The 21,925-nt window shown below is 43.8% G+C and overlaps 3 protein-coding genes across 4 annotated transcripts; 2 read left to right on the top strand and 1 right to left on the bottom strand.

Moving 5' to 3' along the window:
* The first annotated feature begins 66 nt into the window (after positions 1-66).
* nup54 (nucleoporin 54) lies at positions 67-9,253 on the top strand. 2 transcript variants are annotated; one of them, XM_051878733.1, is made up of 13 exons: positions 67-220; positions 647-724; positions 1,103-1,183; positions 1,260-1,415; positions 4,327-4,550; positions 4,745-4,932; positions 5,230-5,426; positions 5,507-5,561; positions 5,645-5,738; positions 5,820-5,927; positions 6,019-6,138; positions 6,368-6,478; positions 8,911-9,253. In XM_051878733.1, exons 1-13 carry the CDS (start codon positions 139-141, stop codon positions 9,037-9,039), a joined length of 1,623 nt encoding a protein of 540 aa, XP_051734693.1. In that variant the 5' UTR covers positions 67-138; the 3' UTR covers positions 9,040-9,253. The 2 variants fall into 2 exon arrangements, with proteins under 2 accessions (XP_051734693.1, XP_051734694.1); XM_051878734.1 differs by lacking the exon at positions 647-724 and having other exon boundaries at positions 109-220.
* On the bottom strand, positions 9,250-17,570 carry LOC127504203 (serine/threonine-protein phosphatase with EF-hands 2-like). Its single transcript, XM_051878732.1, has 15 exons — positions 15,493-17,570; positions 15,252-15,306; positions 15,000-15,175; positions 14,755-14,869; positions 14,618-14,664; positions 14,379-14,545; positions 14,218-14,254; positions 12,150-12,299; positions 11,765-12,055; positions 11,027-11,212; positions 10,788-10,930; positions 10,476-10,582; positions 10,209-10,375; positions 9,767-9,854; positions 9,250-9,648 (listed from the first exon to the last, which is right to left on the bottom strand). Exons 1-15 carry the CDS (start codon positions 15,616-15,618, stop codon positions 9,440-9,442), a joined length of 2,064 nt encoding a protein of 687 aa, XP_051734692.1. The 5' UTR covers positions 15,619-17,570; the 3' UTR covers positions 9,250-9,439.
* A 149-nt stretch (positions 17,571-17,719) lies between these two features.
* Positions 17,720-21,851, top strand: gsdf (gonadal somatic cell derived factor). The gene is made up of 6 exons (XM_051878742.1): positions 17,720-17,964; positions 18,414-18,556; positions 18,621-18,692; positions 18,907-19,007; positions 19,088-20,770; positions 21,113-21,851. The coding sequence occupies exons 1-5, from the start codon at positions 17,834-17,836 to the stop codon at positions 19,223-19,225; spliced, it is 585 nt and encodes a 194-aa protein (XP_051734702.1). The 5' UTR covers positions 17,720-17,833; the 3' UTR covers positions 19,226-20,770; positions 21,113-21,851.
* Positions 21,852-21,925: the final 74 nt, after the last annotated feature.

Here is a 21,925-nt window from a genome sequence, read left to right as displayed (position 1 = left end):
CACAGAGAGCGTTTTTCAGCGTATCCTACTCTATTTATTAAGGAGATCGGTGAATCTGCATTTCTTAATAATTATATTGAATCATTTCATGGGTTATTTATGGAGTGTGTTTCATGAGCGTGTAGGAACCACTTTTTCATGTTCTTGTTTCCGGTCGGACTGTATCGTGGCAGGACCGGAAACATGGCGTTCAACTTCGGCGGCGCGTCAGGCAGCGCTGGTGAGTTGAATTAAACTCTATTATTACATCCTGATAAACATTCATAGTTTCATCTCAAAAGCTGTCAAATATATTCATGAAAATTACAAATCACTGAAAACTCGATTATCGCTGATCGGAGCAGCTGCTCACTGAGCGCGCGAGACACATCTCATTATTGTGTTATTTGAGCTGTTGTGTGCTTATTGATGTGTTCATGAGGCATTTGTGGTGTTGTTGATGAAACAGCTTCTGTAAAACACCCGCCAATCATCCTTCATCATATTCACTAATCATCAGCAGTAATTATTACATCTTTATTACATGTGCGCGTCGGGCAGCAGTTCGCGCGCTCCCGTCATTCCTTCAGAAGTGCACCTTTATATGACGACTAGGGCGACTGTTGTCATGGTTACAGGAGGTCACGAGCTGTTGTCATGGTTACAGGTCTTTCTGGCACTGGCTTTGGAGCCGCGACCACGACATCCGCGTCCACGGGCTTCGGTTTCGGATCCGGTAGCGCGGGTGAGTGTGTGTGTGTGTGAGTGAAGAGTGTGTGTGAGTGTGTGGCCAGTGTCTCTAACACTTCAGGTCTTTCTAACTCTCGTGTGTCTCTTCCCTGGTCTGTGCGTCAGGATTCGCCGCCACGGCGCCTGTTAGTTTTGGGGCGTTTGGTTTGGGCCCCGCGGCCCCTGGGTTCAGTTTTGGAGCAGGTAGATAGAGTCTGAGAGGTCGGAGGTCACCGTTATTCATGATTCGCTCACATCACGCGTTCATGCATGTCTGTCTGTCTTTGTGTCCAATCAGAGGCCTCGTCAGTTACGCTCACACCCGTCCTGTCCATCGCATCATTTCCTGTGTCACGTCTGTAGTTTCCTCTTCTCATGTCTGTGCTTCCTGCAGGTGCGTTCGGAGGATTCGGCCCCACAACCACCTCCGCCGGCGCTGGAACCAGCTTCAATTTCTCCACGCCGTCAAACGCAGGTAGCGCTTGAATCCAGGAAGTGATGCGTGTGTTTGTGCGAGCAGCTCTGACAGGAAGTTGTTCTTGACTCTGCAGGTACGAGTCTCTTCGGAAGCTCTCAGAACAAGGGCTTCGGCTTCTCGTCCGCTCTGGGTGCGAGTGCGGCGCCGGGGACGGGATTCGGCACTCTGGGCGGAACCGGGCTGGGGTTCGGAGGATTCGGGGGGATCCAGACCAATCAGACCCAACAAGGTGAGACCGGGACTGACTTCAGTCCAGTCAGCTTCATTTCTACTTCGGATTGAAGGGTGATTCCCACAAAACTGTATTTTCTGCAAGCTGTTTTCCAGGTAAATTTAGGTGTCTCTCCAAAAAGGACATTCACACTGCCAAATTCAGATTTTTGCTCAGATCTGATTTTTTTTGTATAGCTGTTCATATTGTTGTTTTAAATGTGGCCAGTATCAGATTTCCCGTGTGAACAGATCATGGTTCTGAACTGACCTGCATGCGCAAAAGAACGATACAAACGGGGTTGCCAGGTTTTTAACCACAAAATCCACTCAGTTTCGTGACACATCACGACCTTTCACAACTGTCTTGATAACGTTTGGTATGTAAAATCTTTGAATAGACTCCCATGAGCGCAGAATCTCAAGTGACGTAAAAATCGTGTGAATTCCGGTATGACTGTTCACACTGCGGGTACGTAACAGAACATCTGATCTGATTGGATTTAGTGGCACAAATCGGGATTGAAAAGATCAGATTCCATGTGGTTTGTACTGTTCACACTGTCATGGGAAAAACAGATTTGGGCCACATTTACCTGAACATAGCCTTGGAGACTCCAAAAGGATGCCAAATAAATCATATGATATAAGGAGTCCATATAATCCATTAATGTATGCACACCAAAACACATTACAGAAAAAAACATTTCAGAACTCGGTGTACAGTATGTGTACAGTACAACAGCAAAGAGCTTGTTTACGATACTGAACAGAACCACGTTTGCGCATCAATATAACAGACACGCATGTGTTCACTGTACGTCACTGCAGTCATCTTTAGTTCAGTCTTCATCTATTAAAACTTTACTAGTGAGACGCTGGTTTGCTCTTGTCGGACGAGAATCGTAGTTTGCGTATCATCTGGCCGTACAGCGGTGTTTCGTTCAGTCTGAGGTGTGAGGGCTCTTCAGAAACAAACACACACACTGTAATGAATAATTCACTGAAAAATATAATATGAGTCTCTGTTCTCTGATCAACCTGGTTTTCTTTACATTAGCTCAGTTTTGGACTGATTATTTGAATGAATTCTGGATCATCGGACTGAAAACTTTCCCAGAGTTTAGTGGCTTATAATGATCTGATCGAGAAGAGAAATCAGGTTAAAGAGTTAGAATAGAAATGACCGCCTGCCAGAGTCACGGGTGATAAAGTGTGATAAACTCCTGACTTCGAACATCATCTAACTGCAGCGCAATTTCGCGTGCTTCAGTGTTTTATTTGTGTTAGGATTTTAAAATCAATCATAACTTTGACTAAAAACTCAATAGCGTCATTATTCAGATCAGTTCAATAATTCTGAAACAAGTTCAGATTAGAGTTCGGGCCTGTAGATCATTTGCTTTGTTCTGAAACAGGGACTTCGGGTGCGTTCACACTTGTAGTTCAGTTCGTTTGGTCCGGATTAAAAAGAAAAAAAACATTTTTTCCTGGTCCGATTAGTGTTAAGATTGGCAATTTTTTCACCGAACCTAAAGGCATAGGGATACGTTCACAACCTGATTGGTCGGATTTTATGACGTATTTTGAGATGGAACTTACCAAACATCCAAAAAGATGCTATGTGCTGAGATAAATGTGATTGATGTGTGTGCGTAGCCTGCATATGATGGTATTTCAGCCAGCTGGGAACTTGTGAGACCAAGGACCTGCACCTTGACACGATCACAACGCAGCCCTGAAGTATCAGCAGAGATTGAGTCAACTAGATCATCCACTGTGAGGGCCTCATCGACACGACAGCCACGACACAGTTCCTCAACAACCGTCCATACCGCCGTGATGAATACGATCCTCAATTGGATTGAACTGGAATAAATACTTTGAATGTTGCGATCCTGTCGGACTTATGATAGCTACCTGAATCGTAACAAAGCACTGTTGGCCAGAGGAGAACTGGCCCCCCGACTAAGCCTGGTTTCTCCCAAGGTTTTTTTTTCTCCATTTAAACACCTATTTGCCACTTGTCTGCCACCTGATGTCACCTGATGGAGTTTGGGTTCCTTGCCGCTGTCGCCTTTGGCTTGCTTAGTTGGGGACACTTGACATTTGACTTGACATTTGATATTCAACAGTGCTTTGATCTGCCTGCATTGACACTATTCTTTTAAGAGCTGCTGTGCAGCCAAATAATGTACCAGTTATCAATGTAAAGCTACTTTGACACAATCTACATTGTAAAAAGCGCTATATAAATAAAGGTGACTTGACTTGACTTGTGAAGAGCTTATAAAATGTGTGAAGTTGTCAAAACAGTGGCGGGAATCCCTCCGTCACACACACAAACGATCTGCATCTGATGCCTGTGATGGGAAAACTGGGCAAACTCACGACTATGACGAGGAAAAATGATATGCGTTAGGATTCTGTCATTTTTAGGGTCTCATCTTCCTGTTTTTGGTTCGTTTACAATTCTTTGGTCTGTGTTGCGTTTATATATAATTCTAACTGCACCGGAGTTCGATTGGAAGCGAACTGTGACCCATCTTTCAGCGGTCTCGGTCCGCTTGTTTGTTGAGCACCAGGGTTCGGATAGCAGCGTTCACACATGTTCAAATGAACCGCACTAACAGAGCAATCGCACCAGGGTTTGTTTTAATTGAACCAAACATGACAAGTGTGAACACACCCTTAAATTGTTTTGGTTCAGTTCTAGAGTTTTATGAGTTATGATCCAGCTTGGTCTGCTGGGTTCCATTGTTCTCTGACCACAGCAGAACCACTCGAGTGTCCGACACCACCTCGATCAGGCCATCTGCGACTGATTGTTTTGGTGTGGATCCGAGCAAAGATGCCGTGTTCATAAACGAACCGACCTAAGAGAGAGAATGAACCAGATTAATAAACAAACACTGTGTGTGTGTGTGTAGGTGTAGGTGTAGGTGGTCTGTTCAGCCAGCAGGCGTCTCAGTCCAGTCAGCTGTATAACACAGCCAGCGCTCTCTCCGCCCCGTCGGTCCTCAGCGATGAGCGCGACTCCATTCTGGCCAAGTGGAACCAGCTGCAGGCGTTCTGGGGCGTGGGGAAGGGTTACTTCAGCAGCAGCGCCCCGCCCGTGGAGTTCAGCCAGGAGAACCCCTTCTGCCGCTTCAAGGTGCTGATGATGATCTCACACACACACACACACACACACACTGCAGTTTTATTGGCATAACAGCTTAAGTGTAGAATTGTTAAAGTTATAAAATGTTCTGGATAAGTTACCAAGATTTTTAGTATGTCTGTTTCTGTTTGTCCTCCTCTTTGTCTCTCTCTCCGTCTGTCTGTCCATCTCTCTGTCCGTGTCAGGCGGTGGGCTACAGCTGTGTTCCCGGTGTGAAGGATGAGGATGGTTTAGTGGCTCTGGCTCTCAATAAGAAGGAAGCTGACGTTCGCTCTCAGCAGCAGCAGTTGGTGGAATCGCTGCACAGGGTTCTGGGAGGAAACCAGACGCTGACGGTGAACGTGGAGGGAGTGCGAGCGTTACCTGACGACCAGTGAGACTGACCTCTGACCTCAGCCTTGTGTTTCATTTTAAATACAATGATTCTGTCACATGACAGTTAAAAGCTTGTGCTGTACGGCAGCGCCTCTCAAACTGGGAGACAGAAAATGTGTTTAAAAAAAAAAAAAAAATACACACTGACAGCATTTGAAAGCTTTTTTTTTTATGTAGTTGTTAAAAAACAGAAGCCTAGCACACAAATGAGTTCATATATAATAACAGGTTGTCTAAAATACACTGTTCAGTCACTGACGGATCTGAAGAACTGAAATCTCTCCTGTCTGCGCAGGACGGAGGTGATCGTTTATCTGGTGGAGCGTTCTCCGAACGGCACGTCCAAGCGAGTTCCCGCGTCCACGCTCTATAACTACATGGAGCAGATGAACGTGAAGTCTCAGCTGCAGCAGCTGGGCGTCTTCATGACCGTCAGTCGGACCGCGCTGACGCCGGCGCAGCTGAAGCAGCTGCTGCAGAACCCGCCCGCAGGTATGACACGTGTCACGTGTTACATACATGTGTGCGCTGGTGAGGAACGCCGCTGAAGCTGTGTGTGTGTGTGTGTGCAGGTGTGGACCCCATCATCTGGGAACAGGCCAAAGTGGACAATCCAGACCCAGAGAAGTGCGTCTCATTAATGGCTCATCGTTTGATCTGACGCTCATGTGATCATGTGACATCATGTGCGCTGTGATTTTCCCGCTCAGGTTGATTCCAGTGCCCATGGTGGGCTTCAAAGAGCTGTTGCGCAGACTGAAGATCCAAGATCAGATGACCAAACAACACCAGACCCGAGTGGACGTGAGTGAGACGCACAGAGCCGCTCCGCGCCACGCTCGCTGATGTCATCGCATTACTGGCTCTCTCTCTGCTGTCTTTCAGATCATCTCCAACGACATCAGTGAACTGCAGAGAAATCAGGCCACGACCGCCGCCAAAATCACACAGTACAAGCGCAAGCTCATGGACCTCTCGCACCGAGTCCTGCAGGTACGGCACGACGCCAGCGCTGCACCTCATTCAGCTCAACACACACACACACACACACTCAGATCCCTTCTCGCTCTTCCCTGTGTTTCAGGTGCTGATTAAACAGGAAGTTCAGAGGAAGAGTGGTTACGCCATCCAGCTGGATGAGGAGCATCTGAGAGTTCAGCTGGACACCATCCAATCAGAGCTCAACGCTCCCACACAGTTCAAGGTGTGAAACACACTGACCGCACTAATACAGTGAGACCTGTTGAACACACACTCGTGAGCCGGATCACTGGAGACACACGGTTTATAAATCGACCAAATCATGTTTCTGTTGCAGTCTAGTGTTTTGCAGGTTTTGTTTAGGATTAGACAGAGAAAATATCATTAACCTGACTGATCTCACACTTACTGATACAGTCAAACGTGTGTGTGTGTGTGTGTGTGTGTTTCAGGGGCGACTGAACGAACTCATGTCTCAGATTCGGATGCAGAATCATTTCGGAGCCGTTCGTTCAGAGGAGCGTTACCGTGTTGATGCCGACCTGCTGAGAGAAATCAAACAGGCGAGTTCATGTTAACAGTCTCTGATGTCACGATAACTACCCGAGTAAAGAAGGTTTTCTTTTAGGCTTTAGTCTGTATCAAAGTCACTTTAAGATGAGTCATGAACAGTTGAGTCTGTCCGTTTGTAGCCCATGATCAAACGACATATATAATGTATAACTGAATATTTAACCCTTTAAGCCCAAAGTGTACCACCAGCGGTACACCACCAACCACGAAAAAATTCATAATCAAATTACTAAGCAAAATGGGTATAATTTTAAAGCTTAGAAACTCAATGCATTTTGATGAACTGTTAACGAGTGCTGAGTCATCCCTCTAAACCGGAGCGTACCGCCCGCGGGCGCCACATAGCTACAGAACAAATTAATACTCATATTTTTCGAAACTACTGCCTTGATCAACACAAAATAGGTGTCATCTGAACTTTACAATGAATGTAGCCAATTTGATTAAATCCTAAAAAGTTATTTGCTGATAAAGTTTTCATAATTTATTAAATAATTCTTTGTTACTATGTACTGCAATGTGTCAAAAGCATCATACAGCTCAGATAGTCATGTGTTATATGTCATTTGAAAGGTCTCATGGAGTAGAATACAACAAGCAGCTTTGACTAAACTTGAGCGAGTTTTTGTACGTGAAGCTACGCAAGACCCATATGTACATAATATATGTATGCAGCATTTATGTCATGTTTTGACTCGTAACTTCATGAAACATGTGCCAATTGTGAAATTGCGCATCATTATTTACAGCAGATTCTCACCATTTAAAATGAGCCCAACATCAGCATAATCTAATAAGTCGATCATGAGATATTCCTCACGGAAGAACGATTTTAAAAATGCCCATTAGGGGGCGTCAAGGGCTAAACAAAAAGGCTATCTTGGTTCCAAATGCTGTAACTTTTGATTACTTTATGTGATCACCACAAAATTTGATCCAGATGCAGATCACATGTAGGGGAACTTCACCAAAAAATTGTCCTCCTACTAGACGGAAGAATAATTCACCGCTGGTTCCCGTGAGATTTTCCTATGGGTTTTTAGTGAAATAGTCTGTGGAAAACACAAGTTGACGACGCTGTGTAAATTATACACATACATATTGAAAACAAGAATTTTTAAGATGTTATGTTTGTTTTTAATAAATAACTAGATAAGAACGTTTGGGGTGTGAGTGTGTGTAATTGACGTTATAGAACAAAACATTCAAGTATTGTCAAGATATGTTTTTCACAGACTTTATTTCACTCATAAATTGAAAAACTCTCTTTTAAAACCCCATAGGAAAATCCTGATGAACCAGTGTGTGATTTATTCTTCCAGGTTTCGATGTCGTGACTGCAGCACTATATCAGAGATCTATTTTTACTCTTTTAAGCATTAGTTCACTTCAGAATTAACATTTCCTGGTAATTCACTCTCCTCCATGTCATCCAAGATGTTCATGTCTTTCTTTCTTCGGTGGAAAAGAAATGAAGGTTTTTGAGGAAAACATTCCAGGATTTTTCTCCATATAGTGGACTTCACTGGGGTTCAACGGGTTGAAGGTCCAAATGTCAGTTTCAGTGCAGCTTCAAAGAGCTCTACATGATCCCAGACGAGGATTAAGAGTCTTATCTAGAGAAACCATCGGCCATTTTCTAAAAAAAAATAAAAATTATATACTTTTTAACCACAAATGCTCGTCTTGCACTGCTCTGTGATGCTCCACGCATTACGTAATCATGTTGGAAAGGTCACGCATGATGTAGGAGGAAGTACCGACCCAGTGTTTACAAAGCAAACGTCAAAGACTAAGTCAAATGGTCTTTACAAAAAAAGGTAAAACAACGATGTCGGACGATTTTGAAGTTGGAGGAGAAAATAAGATAGAGTTTTTCGTTCTACTGCAAAACTTCCGCCTACGTCACGTGACCTTTCCAACATGATTACGTAATGCGTGGAGCATCACAGAGCAGTGCAAGACGAGCATTTGTGGTTAAAAAGTATATAATGTTTATTTTTTTTAGAAAATGTCCGATGGTTTCTCTAGATAAGACTCTTATTCCTCGTCTGGGATCATGTAGAGCTCTTTGAAGCTGCACTGAAACTAACATTTGGACCTTCAACCCGTTGAACCCCAGTGAAGTCCACTATATGGAGAAAAATCCTGGAATGTTTTCCTCAATAACCTTCATTTCTTTTCCACCGAAGAAAGAAAGACATGAACATCTTGGATGACATGGAGGTGAGTAAATTATCAGGAAATGTTAAAGCATTAGTTCACTTCTGAATTAAGTTCAGCAGTATTTTGCGGAGTTCCTGCAGACACCGTATGGAGCGTCACTCTGACTCACTGACTCTGTAGAGATGATTCACTTTATTTAAAACCGTAGAAAACACAACTGTGTCTGATGTCACTGACCGCTGCCTTCTGTTTTCAGCATCTGAAGCATCAGCAGGAGGGTTTGAGTCACCTGATCAGCGTCATTAAAGACGATCTGAACGACATCAAGACGATCGAAGACGGACTTCACGACAGCATTCACGGGCGCAGCAGCAAACTCAGCTGACGATCAGCGTCCGTTCACTCCGTCTGTTACATCCTGAACATGAACTGATCCCGTTCTCTGAACGTGAGACAAACGTCACTCATCAGGATTGTAATGTTGACAGATTTGTGTTGGAGCAGCGCATTTATTTTTACTTGTGCGTGTGAATGTGTGCCTTCAGTCAGCTGGAGTATTTTACTGTCTTTGATTGATTAATAAAGTTTCACTGTATGAATTTCACGCGTTTGGCTGATTTATTGAGCATGTATGAAAGTTAAAGCACTGAAAAACACCATGGCCTTTAGTAAAGTAAACGGCAGGGAAATATTCAGACATGTTTTCATCCGTACAGTTGCTGCTCGAGGTTTCAAGCGTTTGGCCAGACGTCTGCGCTCGCCTGTGTCTCTGGGACGTCCTGCGCTCATTCTGGTGACGGCGGCGCTTCCCTCTCTCCTCTAGATTGTTCCACGAGGCGAAAGGCCTCCATGAACTCGTTGATGTCGATGCTGCCGTCCTTGTTGAAGTCGATGCTCTCGGCCAGGTCTGCGATGGCTTTATCGCTGATGTCCGTCTGCAGGTGCGAGCTCAGCAGCTTCCACGTCTGATGAAACTCCTCAAACGAGATCAGACCTGAACGCATGAATCTGATTACACTCTTTTATGCTCAGAACATGTCAAACTGTGTTTTACTGTTAGTATTTTCACCTTCAGTTAGATTAGGTTTATAACAAACGGCTGATCTGATCACCTGAATGGTCCGTGTCGATCATTCTGAAGATGCTCTCCAGGTTAGAGTGATGTTTGTACAGCGTCTCCAGTAGACTCGCGTTAGCAATCTGACGATGAATCAAACACACACACCTTTACTGACACTGGATTATTGATGATCGAGTTCGTTGAGTTCTTCTGAACTGAAGTGACTCTTGTTCTTACTGTTTTTACTGTATTTTTCATCATATAAATGCAGCCTTGGTGAGCAGAAGAGGAGACTTTCAAAATATTTAAAAAAATTAATTCCACTGTATGTTAATATATGTACATTGATAGTCAGTATAAAGTTATGCCATAAAAATGCCCTTTCCTTTTGTTTGACTTCACTGATCTTCTGCTCTTTTGTCTGATGAAAGTCCTGAAATGACTCTCAAAGCTCATGCTTATTCATCTCTCTGTTTTATTTTCTCTGAGCTCACCTCTGTGTTTGGCTGGATGACGGACAGCTGGTTGAACCAGTCGTGGTAGCTGAGCATCCCGTCCCGTGTGCTGCTGGTCACCAGCTGAGCCCTCAGGACTCTCCACGGGAGACTGAGCCGCAGAACCTTCTCCATGGCCACGGCCCAGTGCTTCAGAGAGATCAGACCTCAACGACAGAGAGATTCAGAAACCAGCTTATGCCACATGCTCGGGTACCTTTACAGAGAAAGTGTGTGTGTGTGTGTGTGTGTGTGTGTGTATGGTACCTGTGCACTGGGGGTCATATTCCTGAAATTCTCGAATCAGGGCAGATTTGTGTGCGAACAGCTGCATCCTCAGAGCCTGTAATGCAGAACGTTCTGTTCGTCCCACACTAAACACACAATAATGTTTTACACTCATTACACACATTATCCCACAAAATCTGATACTATAACAAAACAAAACATTTCAGACTGAACTGCACATGATTTAAAGAAGAGTTTAGCTATCACATGCTTTATGTAGCTATGAAAGACGATGTCAGATTTCACTACTGCAGACATCAGCTGTGTGTGTGTGTGTGTGTGTGTGTTCACCTCTGTCTGAGTGTGAGTTCTCGTGTCGATCTGCTGGCCTGAAACTGTTTGAAGTGAGGAATGAGGTCAGGGCCCAAACGAATATAAGCGCCTCTGTTACTGCCCACATCATAGTAATTAGAGGCTGAAAATATCGTCAAAACCTGCAAATGCAAAAGAATCAACCCTTCAGAACGGATGGATGGATTGATGGATGGATGGATGATGGATTGATGATGGATGGATGGGTAAATGCTCACCCTGCCGTTGTGGCAGAATTCATATCCTTCCTGTTTGCACTCATGTGATCTGATGAGCAGCTTCAGTTTGTGTCTGTCCAGCACTTCCTGTGTGACGTCCGGCCCCCAGTAACACCCGCCGCCTCGAACCTCATTCGGGACACAACCGTTCTGAGACATCGGGTCACTCCACAGAACATCCACTATCTGCAGTGTGTGTGAGACACAAACAACACTTTAACAAAGCAGATCATAGCAGATTGTTCTGCTGAAGCACCTCAGATCACATTTACATGATAAATCTGCTGTCCTTAATGATCCTTTCGGCCCGTTTATTGACTTTAATGAACCATTTGATTGGTTGTCGGTGTGCTAAATTACGGTAAATGACAACACAAGCCAAACACGGTTACGTCACCTATTGAAACACACAAACACAACTACCTGCACAAACACCAAACAAAAGTACCATGGTATTTCCATGGTTTATTTGGTTTTATACCATGGTTATACTGTGGTATTCTTTAAAGTAAATTATGGTAATCACTAAGTACCACGGCATATATAAAAGTACCATGATATTACCATCTGATATCACCACTGTACTATGGTACTGCCACAGTAGTTTTGTCTAAGGTTTTCCTCAGATTTGTGTGGTCATACTGTGATAGAGTGAGAGAAACAGAGAAAGACAGGAGTGAGTGAAAGAGTGTGTGTGTGTTTTCACTGTCATTAGATCCTCAAGTTCAGTGTTTTCACCTGTTTCCATTCATCCGCGTCCGTCTCCAGAACCTCAGCAGAATAAAGCTCCGAGCCGGACAGACTGAGACCCGCCAGTCGACGTCTCTCTCGCAGCTCCTCGTCGACGGACCGACCCGTCCGGCCTGACCCCGAGTGCACCGAATGCCGCGGGAGCTCCTGTCTGGGCCGCACCGGTGTGCCGTGAGTCAGAGACTGAACTCTCCTCCGGCCCGCGCTGAAGTCATCATCGTCGTCTCCATCTGGGACAGATGCTTCTCTCCGCTTCAGGGGCCGGAGGGCCGAAACGAACTGAGTAAAAACATCCAGAGGAGAATGACTGACACACATAGAACACAACAACATCCTTCAATCGATTTCACGCTACTGCTGAAGCGCAGCGTACTCTTTGACGGTCCAGTTTGGCGATCAGATTCAAGTCCGTCTTGTCAGAAATTCCTCCATGTAGAATCAGAACCTTCTGGTCAATCACTGTCGCCAGTGGCAAACAGCTGAAGATCTTCTGCAGAAGTTTAAGAATCATTTTCCCATGAACCTGTGAGGACAACAGAGACAAGCTGCTTTTTCGTGTCATGAAACCGATTGTTTTGAGTCTTTCACAGTTCTCTAACAGCTCTTCAGATGAAGTGATTGTGATTTGGATTTGTTAAGTACTGGGGTAGGATTTAATAAGCCTATGGCTTCTACCTACTACTTTTCGAACGGGTTGAGTATTATTATGTTGAAATTTTGTGTTGTTTATTATGTTATTGATTTATTTATTTATTTTTTCAATATATATATATATATATATATATATATATTTTATTTTTTTTTCTTTTAAAAACTTGAGTTTGAAATAAAGACTAAAGACTACTAAGTGTGACAGTACAATCGTGTTTTTATAAGTTCAGGTTTTAGTCTTTGGTTCTGTGTGAAGGAAATGCCACATCAGAGATGCTTTACGGACACCAATTACGATAACTGTAAGGTTTTAATAATCGTTAGAGTTAGGAAGAAGAATAGTGAAGTCCACACCACAGCTATATGTGTCTGTGAAAGTGTGAATGGACAGACGAGTGGAAGGTGTGAATCCTCTTAGAGCAGGCGTGTGCAATCCTACTGGAGGGCTGCAGACTTTAGCTCTAATCCTAATTAAACGAAGCTCAACCAGCTAACGAAGGTCTCCAGGATCACAAGAAACTTGCAAGCAAGTGAGTTTGGGGCGGTTGGAGCTAAATTTTGAAGCAGGATTGAACAGCCCTTTCTTAAGGGCCATTCATACCAATAAATATAACTATAGATATAACTATAACAATAACTACATTATCGTCCACACAAGCGGACGATATCGTTCTGCTTATAAGTGCTGCAGTCTTTATCTGTCTTTAAATGCTCAAGCTCTTTAAAGTGGACCTATAACGCCCCTTTCACAAGATGTAATATCAGTCTCTGGTGTCTCCAGAATGTGTCTGTGAAGTTTCAGCTCAAAATACCCCACAGATCATTTATTATAGCTTGTCAAATTTGCCCCTATTTGGGTGTGAGCAAAAACACGCCGTTTTTGTGTGTGTCCCTTCAAATGCAAATGAGCTGCTGCTCCCGCCCCCTTTCCAGAAGAGGGCGGAGCTTTAACAGCTCACGCTTCGGTCGCTCAACAACAACAAAGCTGGAGAATCTCACGCAGCCAAAATGAGGATTGTCAGTAACGGTGTTCAGCCTTACATTGTTCAAACCGGAGTCGACACTGATGGAGAGACTCAGGAAGAAGTTACAACTTTTAGACGTTTCTGAATGGTTAGTGGATAAATTTATGTAGTTGCTGTGGAGTTGATTCAACTCATCCACTAGCATGTGCCGTCATGTTAATCTTTTGTGTTGAATTGACCCTCGTTTGTGAAGCAGTCCGGCGTAAAGTGACGGCATGTCAACAACACTCTACTACAACAACTCTTCCTCTTCTCTAAAGCAGCACAACATGGCCCCGCCCCCTTTGTTGTGTAATCTTGGGGGCGGGGTTTATGTAAATTTTAGGGTTTGTGATGTCACTGACCCAGGAAGAAGCTCGTTGTAGTCCCTACCAGCCGTTTGTTGTAGTCCTTAAAAAGCGATTTCTGTAAAAGAAAATATCTCCCTTTGCATTGAACTTTGAGCGTCGTAACTTTGCAGATGTTGTTTATGATCAAACAGCAACATTACACACTAACTGAAGTTAAAAAAGTCAAATCATAATCAACCACCCCTTTAAAGCAGGATGGATTCTGATTGGCTGTCAGTGTTTTTATCGTTCGGCAACTGGAAAAAAATAATTCTGAAAGTGATTCCGATGATATCGTTCCTCAGTGGCGTTTTCGTTATTGTTGTGCTGTGGACTCTTCTGTTCTTTTATAATTAGAATAATTATATCTTTATTGTTATCATGATAGTTATTGTCCTTGTTGTCTTCAGAGATGAGCGGCAGACGGTTCACTCACCTGATATTTCCCCAGAACTTCCTTAGTGAAGCCGTATCTGCAGAAAAAAAGGTTTCCATCTTACAATCTCACTTAAAACACACATAAATACATTTCTACCTGAATTTGTTGCTTGCAAATACAAATATAGTTTGTCTTATGTTTATCCATAAGATCTTCACCTCAGATTAACGATGTGGTCCTCGTGGTTTCCTCGGTTCAGGTGCATGTCGTGCGGATACAGCAACAGGAACGCAAACAGAACCAACAGAATCTCCATAGACTCTTTCCCTCTGTCCACAAAGTCACCGTTGAAGACGTACGGCGTCTCCGCTGAAGGAAATCCATTCTAGTGTTGAACAAAAATCTGTTACTGGCACATTCAAATGCAGAGAATTGTGGGCATCAGAATTTTACTGACTTTGTAAAAGACCAACAGCAGATCCTCCAGATGGCCGTGTAAGTCACCTGCATGAGAATTAAATTACATTTTGTTGCCTTAAAAACGTGTTACGTCGTAAGACCGCTTGAGAATGAGGTGTGGATGTGTTTTCTCACCACAGATGGTGATCTCTTTGTGTTTGCAGGTGCACACGTGACTGATGTTGGGCATCAAGCGCAGAAGCGTCCACGTCTTGCCCAGCAGTTGCAGGACGTACCGCGCGTGAAGCTTCTAAAGAGAAGATCAAACAAGAGCTTGTCACGGACAGACGATAAAGACATTCATTCAGTCCCACGGTTCTGTGCTGATTCTGTGACCCATACATGGAGCTATTCTACTGCTTCCATAGAAGTGATCGTACTTGTTTGTTTTTGAAGGCGTCCACCAGCTCTGTGACGTTGGAGATGGTCAGCGGGAAGGAGAGATGTGGGCCGGCGTAGACGTCTGGAACCTCAATGGCCTTGTAACAGAACTGTTTCTCCCACTCCACGTCCTGAAACGCGTCACTCTCGCGAAACATCTGGGAGACCAGATTCCCTGAGAGAGACGGACTCGGTTACGCCGATCACTTCATGAGACGAGACACAGTTAAAGAGCTTGAGAAGTTTCTTACTTTGGCTGCTGGCAGAAGTAAAATGATCCATCAGGTAACCGAAGAAATTATACAGCTGTGAAGACACAAAGAGCACAAGCGTGTTTTATGTGTAAAGACGCAGAACACGGATGTTAACACTGAAAGGTTGTGCTCATTTACGACTTGACAGAACAGTAACCCGCTGATCAGAAGTCTCTGGAGTGTCTGTGACTGCTTCATTACCGCTGGAGAGACGTAACTGTAGAGAACATGTTTTCACCTTGATATGATCCTGTTGTCCAGAATACTCTATAGACTGAAAGATGTTCCAGGAGCAGCGGCGTCGCATTTCCAGCCGCGCCGCATACTGACGGTACCAGCGCTGGATGAGCAGCGCCGCCCGCATCGCTGGACAGACAGGCAGACAGACGGATGGATGGAGAGACAGATGGATGGACAGACAGACAGACAGACGGATGGATGGATGGATTGATGGAGAGAAAGACAGATGGACAGAGAGTCAGACGGATGGATGGATGGATGGATGGATGGATGGATGGAGAGACAGACAGAGGGATAGACGGATGGACAGATGGATTGATGGACAGACAGATGGATGGATAGGTGGATGGAGAGGCAGATAGAAGGATGGATGGATGAAAAGCAGACCAAGAGAGAAACAGACGGACAGAGAGAGTCAGATCAGCAGCAGATGAGAGTGACAGTGATGACTCTTTGATCATGTGATCTGTCTGACCTGTGGCGGCTGCATGTGAGAGAAACAAGAGAAACAGAGTTTGACTTTCATTCACATTCACTGTCAACAATGAGATTTACTGAAATAAATGAGGAAGATTAACCTGGAACGGAGATGCTCCCTACAGACAGACAGAGACAGACAGAAGTGAGCTGTGTCTCTCAGGAAAGACATTTAATGTCAGAAACTCTGAATCTTTGAGCGGTGTCAGACTGTTTTCTTCACGCACCTTGACTGCATGGCTTCAGCTGCAGTTGGTTTGATTTGGTGACTCCACATCCCATGTCACCGTCCGTCTGCTGTAAGAACACGTATGAAATCACACAGTTCCTCTCAGATGAGTAAATGTGTCTGTGGCAGTGAACGCTTGTAATCTCAATTTCACAATGATCAATAATTCCCCTCACATCAGTGAGAATCAGAAATAATGTGGTCATTTCATTCTCTGTTTTCTCAAGGAGACTAATTGATTATTAACACAATTTTCGTTCTCTGTTCTCGAACTCTAAAGAGTAATTAGCTCTGATTCTTTATAAAAGGACAGAACGTCACACTCACCCGTCAGAGTCCCAGCATGCCCTCAGAGTCCAGCGCAGCTCTTCAACTCAAACACTCTTCCCTGCGCAGAGACAGATGGACAGATGGACAGATGGAGAAATGGAGCTCATCCACACCAGCCGCGGCTGGATTAGGGTTAATACTGCGGCTCGGCTACAACCCAGAATAGACGGATAAAGAGTGTGTTAAAGGCCATCGCTCCGCGTGTTTGAGCCTTCTGTTCTCGTGGTTGACATCTAATTATCGAGTCACAGAACTTAATGGATATAAAAATAAAACATTCATGTATTTGTAAATGTTTGTCATTGAAAAACAGACCAGTTGTCCCCAATCATCACGGCTTTAATGTATAAAAACAAAGAATTCTACTAGATTTGATTTATTTATTCATATTTCGAGTGTATAAATGTTCTGTGATGGGGTTGAGATAATGTCGCACATATTCAGGATTGGGGATAGAAGTGTAAGAATGACAAACAACAACAGTATTGTTTTTGACCAATATGTGAATAAATGGTTACAGCAGAAAACACATTTCTTGACAGTCCAGCAGTAGATACAAGTATATTAAGTTGTCCTGAAACGGCTCAGGTTTCTCAGAATGAGGACGGTTGTTTCTTTCTTTAGATGGCCGTTCACACGCAGGTGTGGAATTCCTCCTGACTCGAGGGAGTTTCAGTCAAGGACAAACACGGCAGCGTTCCTTTGATTCGGTTCATCTGAGGTCAGAAGAGAAACTACAGATGCTGCAACAGCTTCGTATTTTCTCATGAGAAATGACAGAAAAATGAAAACCTTTTCAGTTCGAGATCAACTCAAAGACGATGAGAAAACATTGATGTTTTGATTTGTGACTCTTGTTATATGTGAAATGACTGAGAAGATAAGATTCTCCTGTTCATCTTTGAGCTCTTTAAAGAGCGTTCGAGAGTTTAATGGGAAACTGAGATTAATCTGTGATTAAAGAACAGACACAGGTGCAGGCCTGTTTCGTCAGTGGCTTCTTCTGTCGTTCCTCTCTGATCTTTCTCATACTTGCCATCTGTCCTCCTGCAGGTTTGAGTTTATCATCATTGCTACCATGTAACCGTATGACAGAATTCACTGGTGTTTTTCTTCATTCTCCACCTCCTTTTCAACACCATCATGTTCGCTCAACATGAAAACAGTGTAAAGTATTCCAAGGCCGAGCTTGGCCGAAACAGATAAATCCCTGCTTTCCCAGGCCACTCCAAACAACATCCATTCATTCGCCTGCAGAGAGCGTCCGTCACGAGACACGAGCGCTAACTCTGAGTCCGCAGACATGCGTCTGGTGTTGTGTGTCGCAGTCGTGCTGTTCGGCCTTCCTCTCGGGAAGATGTTTGTTCTCCATCCTTCTCCTGAGGCCTCGTCCTCATCATCATCATCATCATCATCTGCTGTGAAAACCAAGAGGTAAGATCCGAGGTTTTAATGCCATGACGAGTGAATCGAAGAGCTTGTTTTCAAGACTTTTGCTCATTTGCTCAGTTTTGGAGAGCGTTTCATGCACTTTTACAGCTGTTAGTAGACAATCTGGTAACAGTGTGATCAGTATTTATAGGAGTTTAGGCTCTGAAGTCTGATATTTGGACATTTGAGACTCAGTGACCTGATCATGCTGGACTGGCCGAAAGAGCATTACTGGTTATTATCAGACACTCTAGTTTCTCCTGACACTACCGTTACGTTGAGTACAGACTCCACAGACACACGCAATGATCTGTAAATATAAACGAGGGCAGCTTCCCCGGTGTCTTCTTACAGGGTCGAACCCTGAGCCCAAATATTTGGCTGCAATTTGCCAAGCAAAGGCGTGATGACAGTGCATTGCAAATGTGTGTGTGTGTTTGTGTTTGTTGCAGATGCAGAGGAGAACTGGAAATCAGGAAAGTCCTTCTGGAATCTCTGAACCTCCAGCAGGAGCCCCGTGTGTCCGTGCCCCGGATGAGTCTTCTGCGTGAGCAGTGGAAAGACTTTTTCAAGAGCGCCGTCCCATCCTCGACAGGTACGATCCCCAGATTTCAGGCTCAGGTGAAGGTTCATGAGTAAACCTCGTCTCTCTTCCGCAGGTAATCCCTCGATCCCTGAGGACTCTGGAAACTCCACCTGCTGTAAATGTTCCTCTCAGGTCTTCATGAAAGGTGAGCGTTCAAATGAGTCTTTTGAGGTCAACCCAAAAAACTGAGTTTTGTTTTTTAGTTGCAAAACTGTAAATGCATAAATAATGAATCTCAAAATTAGAGGCCATACAACTACAATAAATATTAGCACAATGTAATGAAAGCAAGGCTTCGTTTCCTTTAGACGTGATTCTTTCTTTATGACCCCTAATCCTCTCCTGTGTCATTATGTCAGATTTGGGCTGGGACCGCTGGGTGGTTTATCCGGAGAGCGTGACCTTCGTCCTGTGCCGATCCTGCGGGCCGAGCGTCTACGCTGAGAGTGCGTCTGCGCAGGTGTGTGTGTGTGTGTGTGTTACACTGATGAAACCCTTCAGACGAGCTCTTCTGAGACCTGATCTTGATGTCTTCCACAGTGCTGTAAGCCGACGGCTCACGACATTGTCCCGTTCGTCTACGTGGATGAATGGAGCAGTCTGGTTCTGTCCTCGGCGAGTCTGACCCGCGAGTGTGGCTGCAACACTCAGGAGCCGGAGGTCACGACCCCTTCCTAAGAAGCCTCACAGTCTCTCTCAGAGTTGTAGGTTTATGGCTTAGCACAAACTTATTTAGCTTCTTTAATGTTTGACTTTTGCTGCTGTTGGGAGTCTCTCGGACTCTTTAAGGGTGTATGTGAAAATGATGTGGAGACACACACACATATATATATATATATATATATATATATATAGTTTTCAGAAAACATGAAGTTCTCAAACGAATCCCGTTGTTATTCAGCACAATGAACCCTCTGTTACGAATCAGTTCAAGCCCAAATCTGTTTTAAACTGCAGGGTTTTATGGGTCTGGCATGATTTCAGTGGCCAGCGACTGTTCCTCAAAAAAATGTTGTGGAGCAGCTCTGCCAAAACTTTCCCTCTGCGACTCTGAGGACCAAATTAAAATGTCCTTCTCTTGAATCAAGTTCTTAATGTATTGTGGCTTCAGATGCGGTCGTTAGCTGTCGACGTGCCTCTGCATGCTGGGAAATGTCCCGGTCTTGTAGATTAGAATGGAATGACATTCCAGAATGAAACATTTTGGCTTCGTTTGAAAATAAGACCTGAACTGGCCGTAATTCAACATAATTTCAGATGCGTCCTTCAAAAACAGTTTTATAGATTTTTTTTTTATGTTTCATGACTATAATTTTTTGTTATTTCTTTTGTTTGTCTTTGTAAACCAAGTCTCTTCTGGATATGTTTCCATGTTATACACACCATTGTATTGGAAAATATTAAAACCATTTCATATATACCAGGAACAGCTCTTAACTAACACTTTCACATGCATGTTTAGTAGATTTACACTTTATATCAAATGTATCAGCAGAATGTTTATTAAACAAGGCTTTCATGACATAAAGGTGTGATGTCCTTATTTCACCTTATAAAAGATGCATTGAACTCAGTTCCTCGACATTCATGTGTGTGTGTGTGTGTGTGTGTGTCACTTCTGGCAGCTTCTGTGTTTCAAAACAAATGCTGAATTGATTTTTTTCAGATTGAACTCACATGAACTTCTTTAATCCTCACTTTTCATTGGTTAGTAATGACTGTGGCTGCAGGTTACTTGCAATGCATTCCTGACATGGGTTATTTTGGGAGTTTATTGGCACACATTGTTTAAAAATGTGTGTGTGTGTGTGTGTGTGTATCACATGCTGTTGCGCACTCAGTAAAAGAATTCAGACCAGCTCCCTCTTCCTCTGCTTCAGTCTTTGACCCGTCGGTGCGGATGGACTAGACCCGCGGGGCGTCTGACCCTGAACACTGAACAGAGAAGAACAGCAAACACACGCAGGAACGCTCTGCATCGCTTCGACCCGTCCTGAAGCACGATGGCGTGGCTGCGCTGGGGAACGCTGCTTTCGGCCGTCCTCTGTCTGTTCGCTCAGGAGAACAGCTGGGAGTGTTTGGATAAGGGTGAGGTTGTTACTGAAATGTCCAAGGACGCCGAGCTGCCCTCCGTGTGTGTGTTGAGCTGTACGGCGCTCACTTACAGGCAGATTGTAGACCGGCAGCAGAAGCTCACGGTCCGGTTCAGAGACTCACAGCCCGGTAAGAGCCGCCCGTTTCTAATGTGTGTTAGATGTGTCATGAAAACACTCGTGAAGACTGAGATGGAGGCTCTTTTTCATGGGTCATCGGATAGTAAGAATAAAAACAAAAAGTGCACAGAAAAGTGGATGATGACCACTGCTTTATAACTGATATTTAAATGGTTAGGGTTTCATTTTGGGGTGAACTAACCCTTTAACTCATTCCATCAGTGATGAACTTCACATTTATTCAGTGTTGTCTTTTAAAGCTGCTTTACAGCAGAATTGAACTCTGTTTGCATCACTGACTCTGTGTAGAAATAAAGTTGATTGTCTTTATATTCCCGTTGACTCTCTGCAGGCGAGTCGGACGACTTCTGCTGGTTGATTATTTCGAGATGCAGCACGTGGGATGAAGCTTTTGTTCTCCTGTCGATCAGTGAATCTGTTCCAGCTGAAGAAAGGATTGAACTTCAGACCAACTCACCGACCCACCCGAACCCCGTTCAGCCCCACGACTCCCCGTCCGTCCTGCCCGACGACTGTGGCCTTCGCTTCGACGTCACGCCGCACCTGAAGCACCTGCAGCAACACACGCTCTGCGTCACACTGAAGGGCATCATGGGAAACAGCTTACAGTGTCCGCCGTTTCTGGTCATCCTGAGGAAAAAAACAGAGTAAGAGTTTGACTCACTCCTGAATGAATCTATAAGACACGATGGTAAAGATTAAGAACTGGTTTTTGCATTTCAATTTCAATTCATTTGAACGAATGTTTCAGTGGTCTGTGTTTTCAGATGAACTACATTTGCATTTTAATATACTTTAGTATACCTTTTATTTTTATATACCTATTTTTTTTAAAAGCTTTCTATTTTATTAAGCATTTTATTTTAAATTTAGTAAAATGACAAAAGCACTATAAGTTCTGGTTCATTTTTTGTACCATTTAATCTAATGAAAGTTCTCAAACTCTGAATCTCTCTGTTATCTCTATTTACATGAAAAGGGTCAGAACGACCCCATTTATTCACCAGCCTGTGTGTGTGTATACATATAAATATATTCAGCTATTTTGTTAATAAAATTCTGGAAGCTAATCTTGACTGTCTACTGTGATTTCATAATAATGTAATATTTTCATTTTAAATCTATTCATTGAGCACAGGCTTCA

Source organism: Ctenopharyngodon idella, chromosome 21, assembly GCF_019924925.1.
Source record: "Ctenopharyngodon idella isolate HZGC_01 chromosome 21, HZGC01, whole genome shotgun sequence".
In the NCBI taxonomy this organism is placed as follows: domain Eukaryota; kingdom Metazoa; phylum Chordata; class Actinopteri; order Cypriniformes; family Xenocyprididae; genus Ctenopharyngodon; species Ctenopharyngodon idella.
The sequence above is the reverse complement of the archived record's forward strand: the minus strand, read 5'-3'. Positions and strand labels throughout refer to the sequence as shown.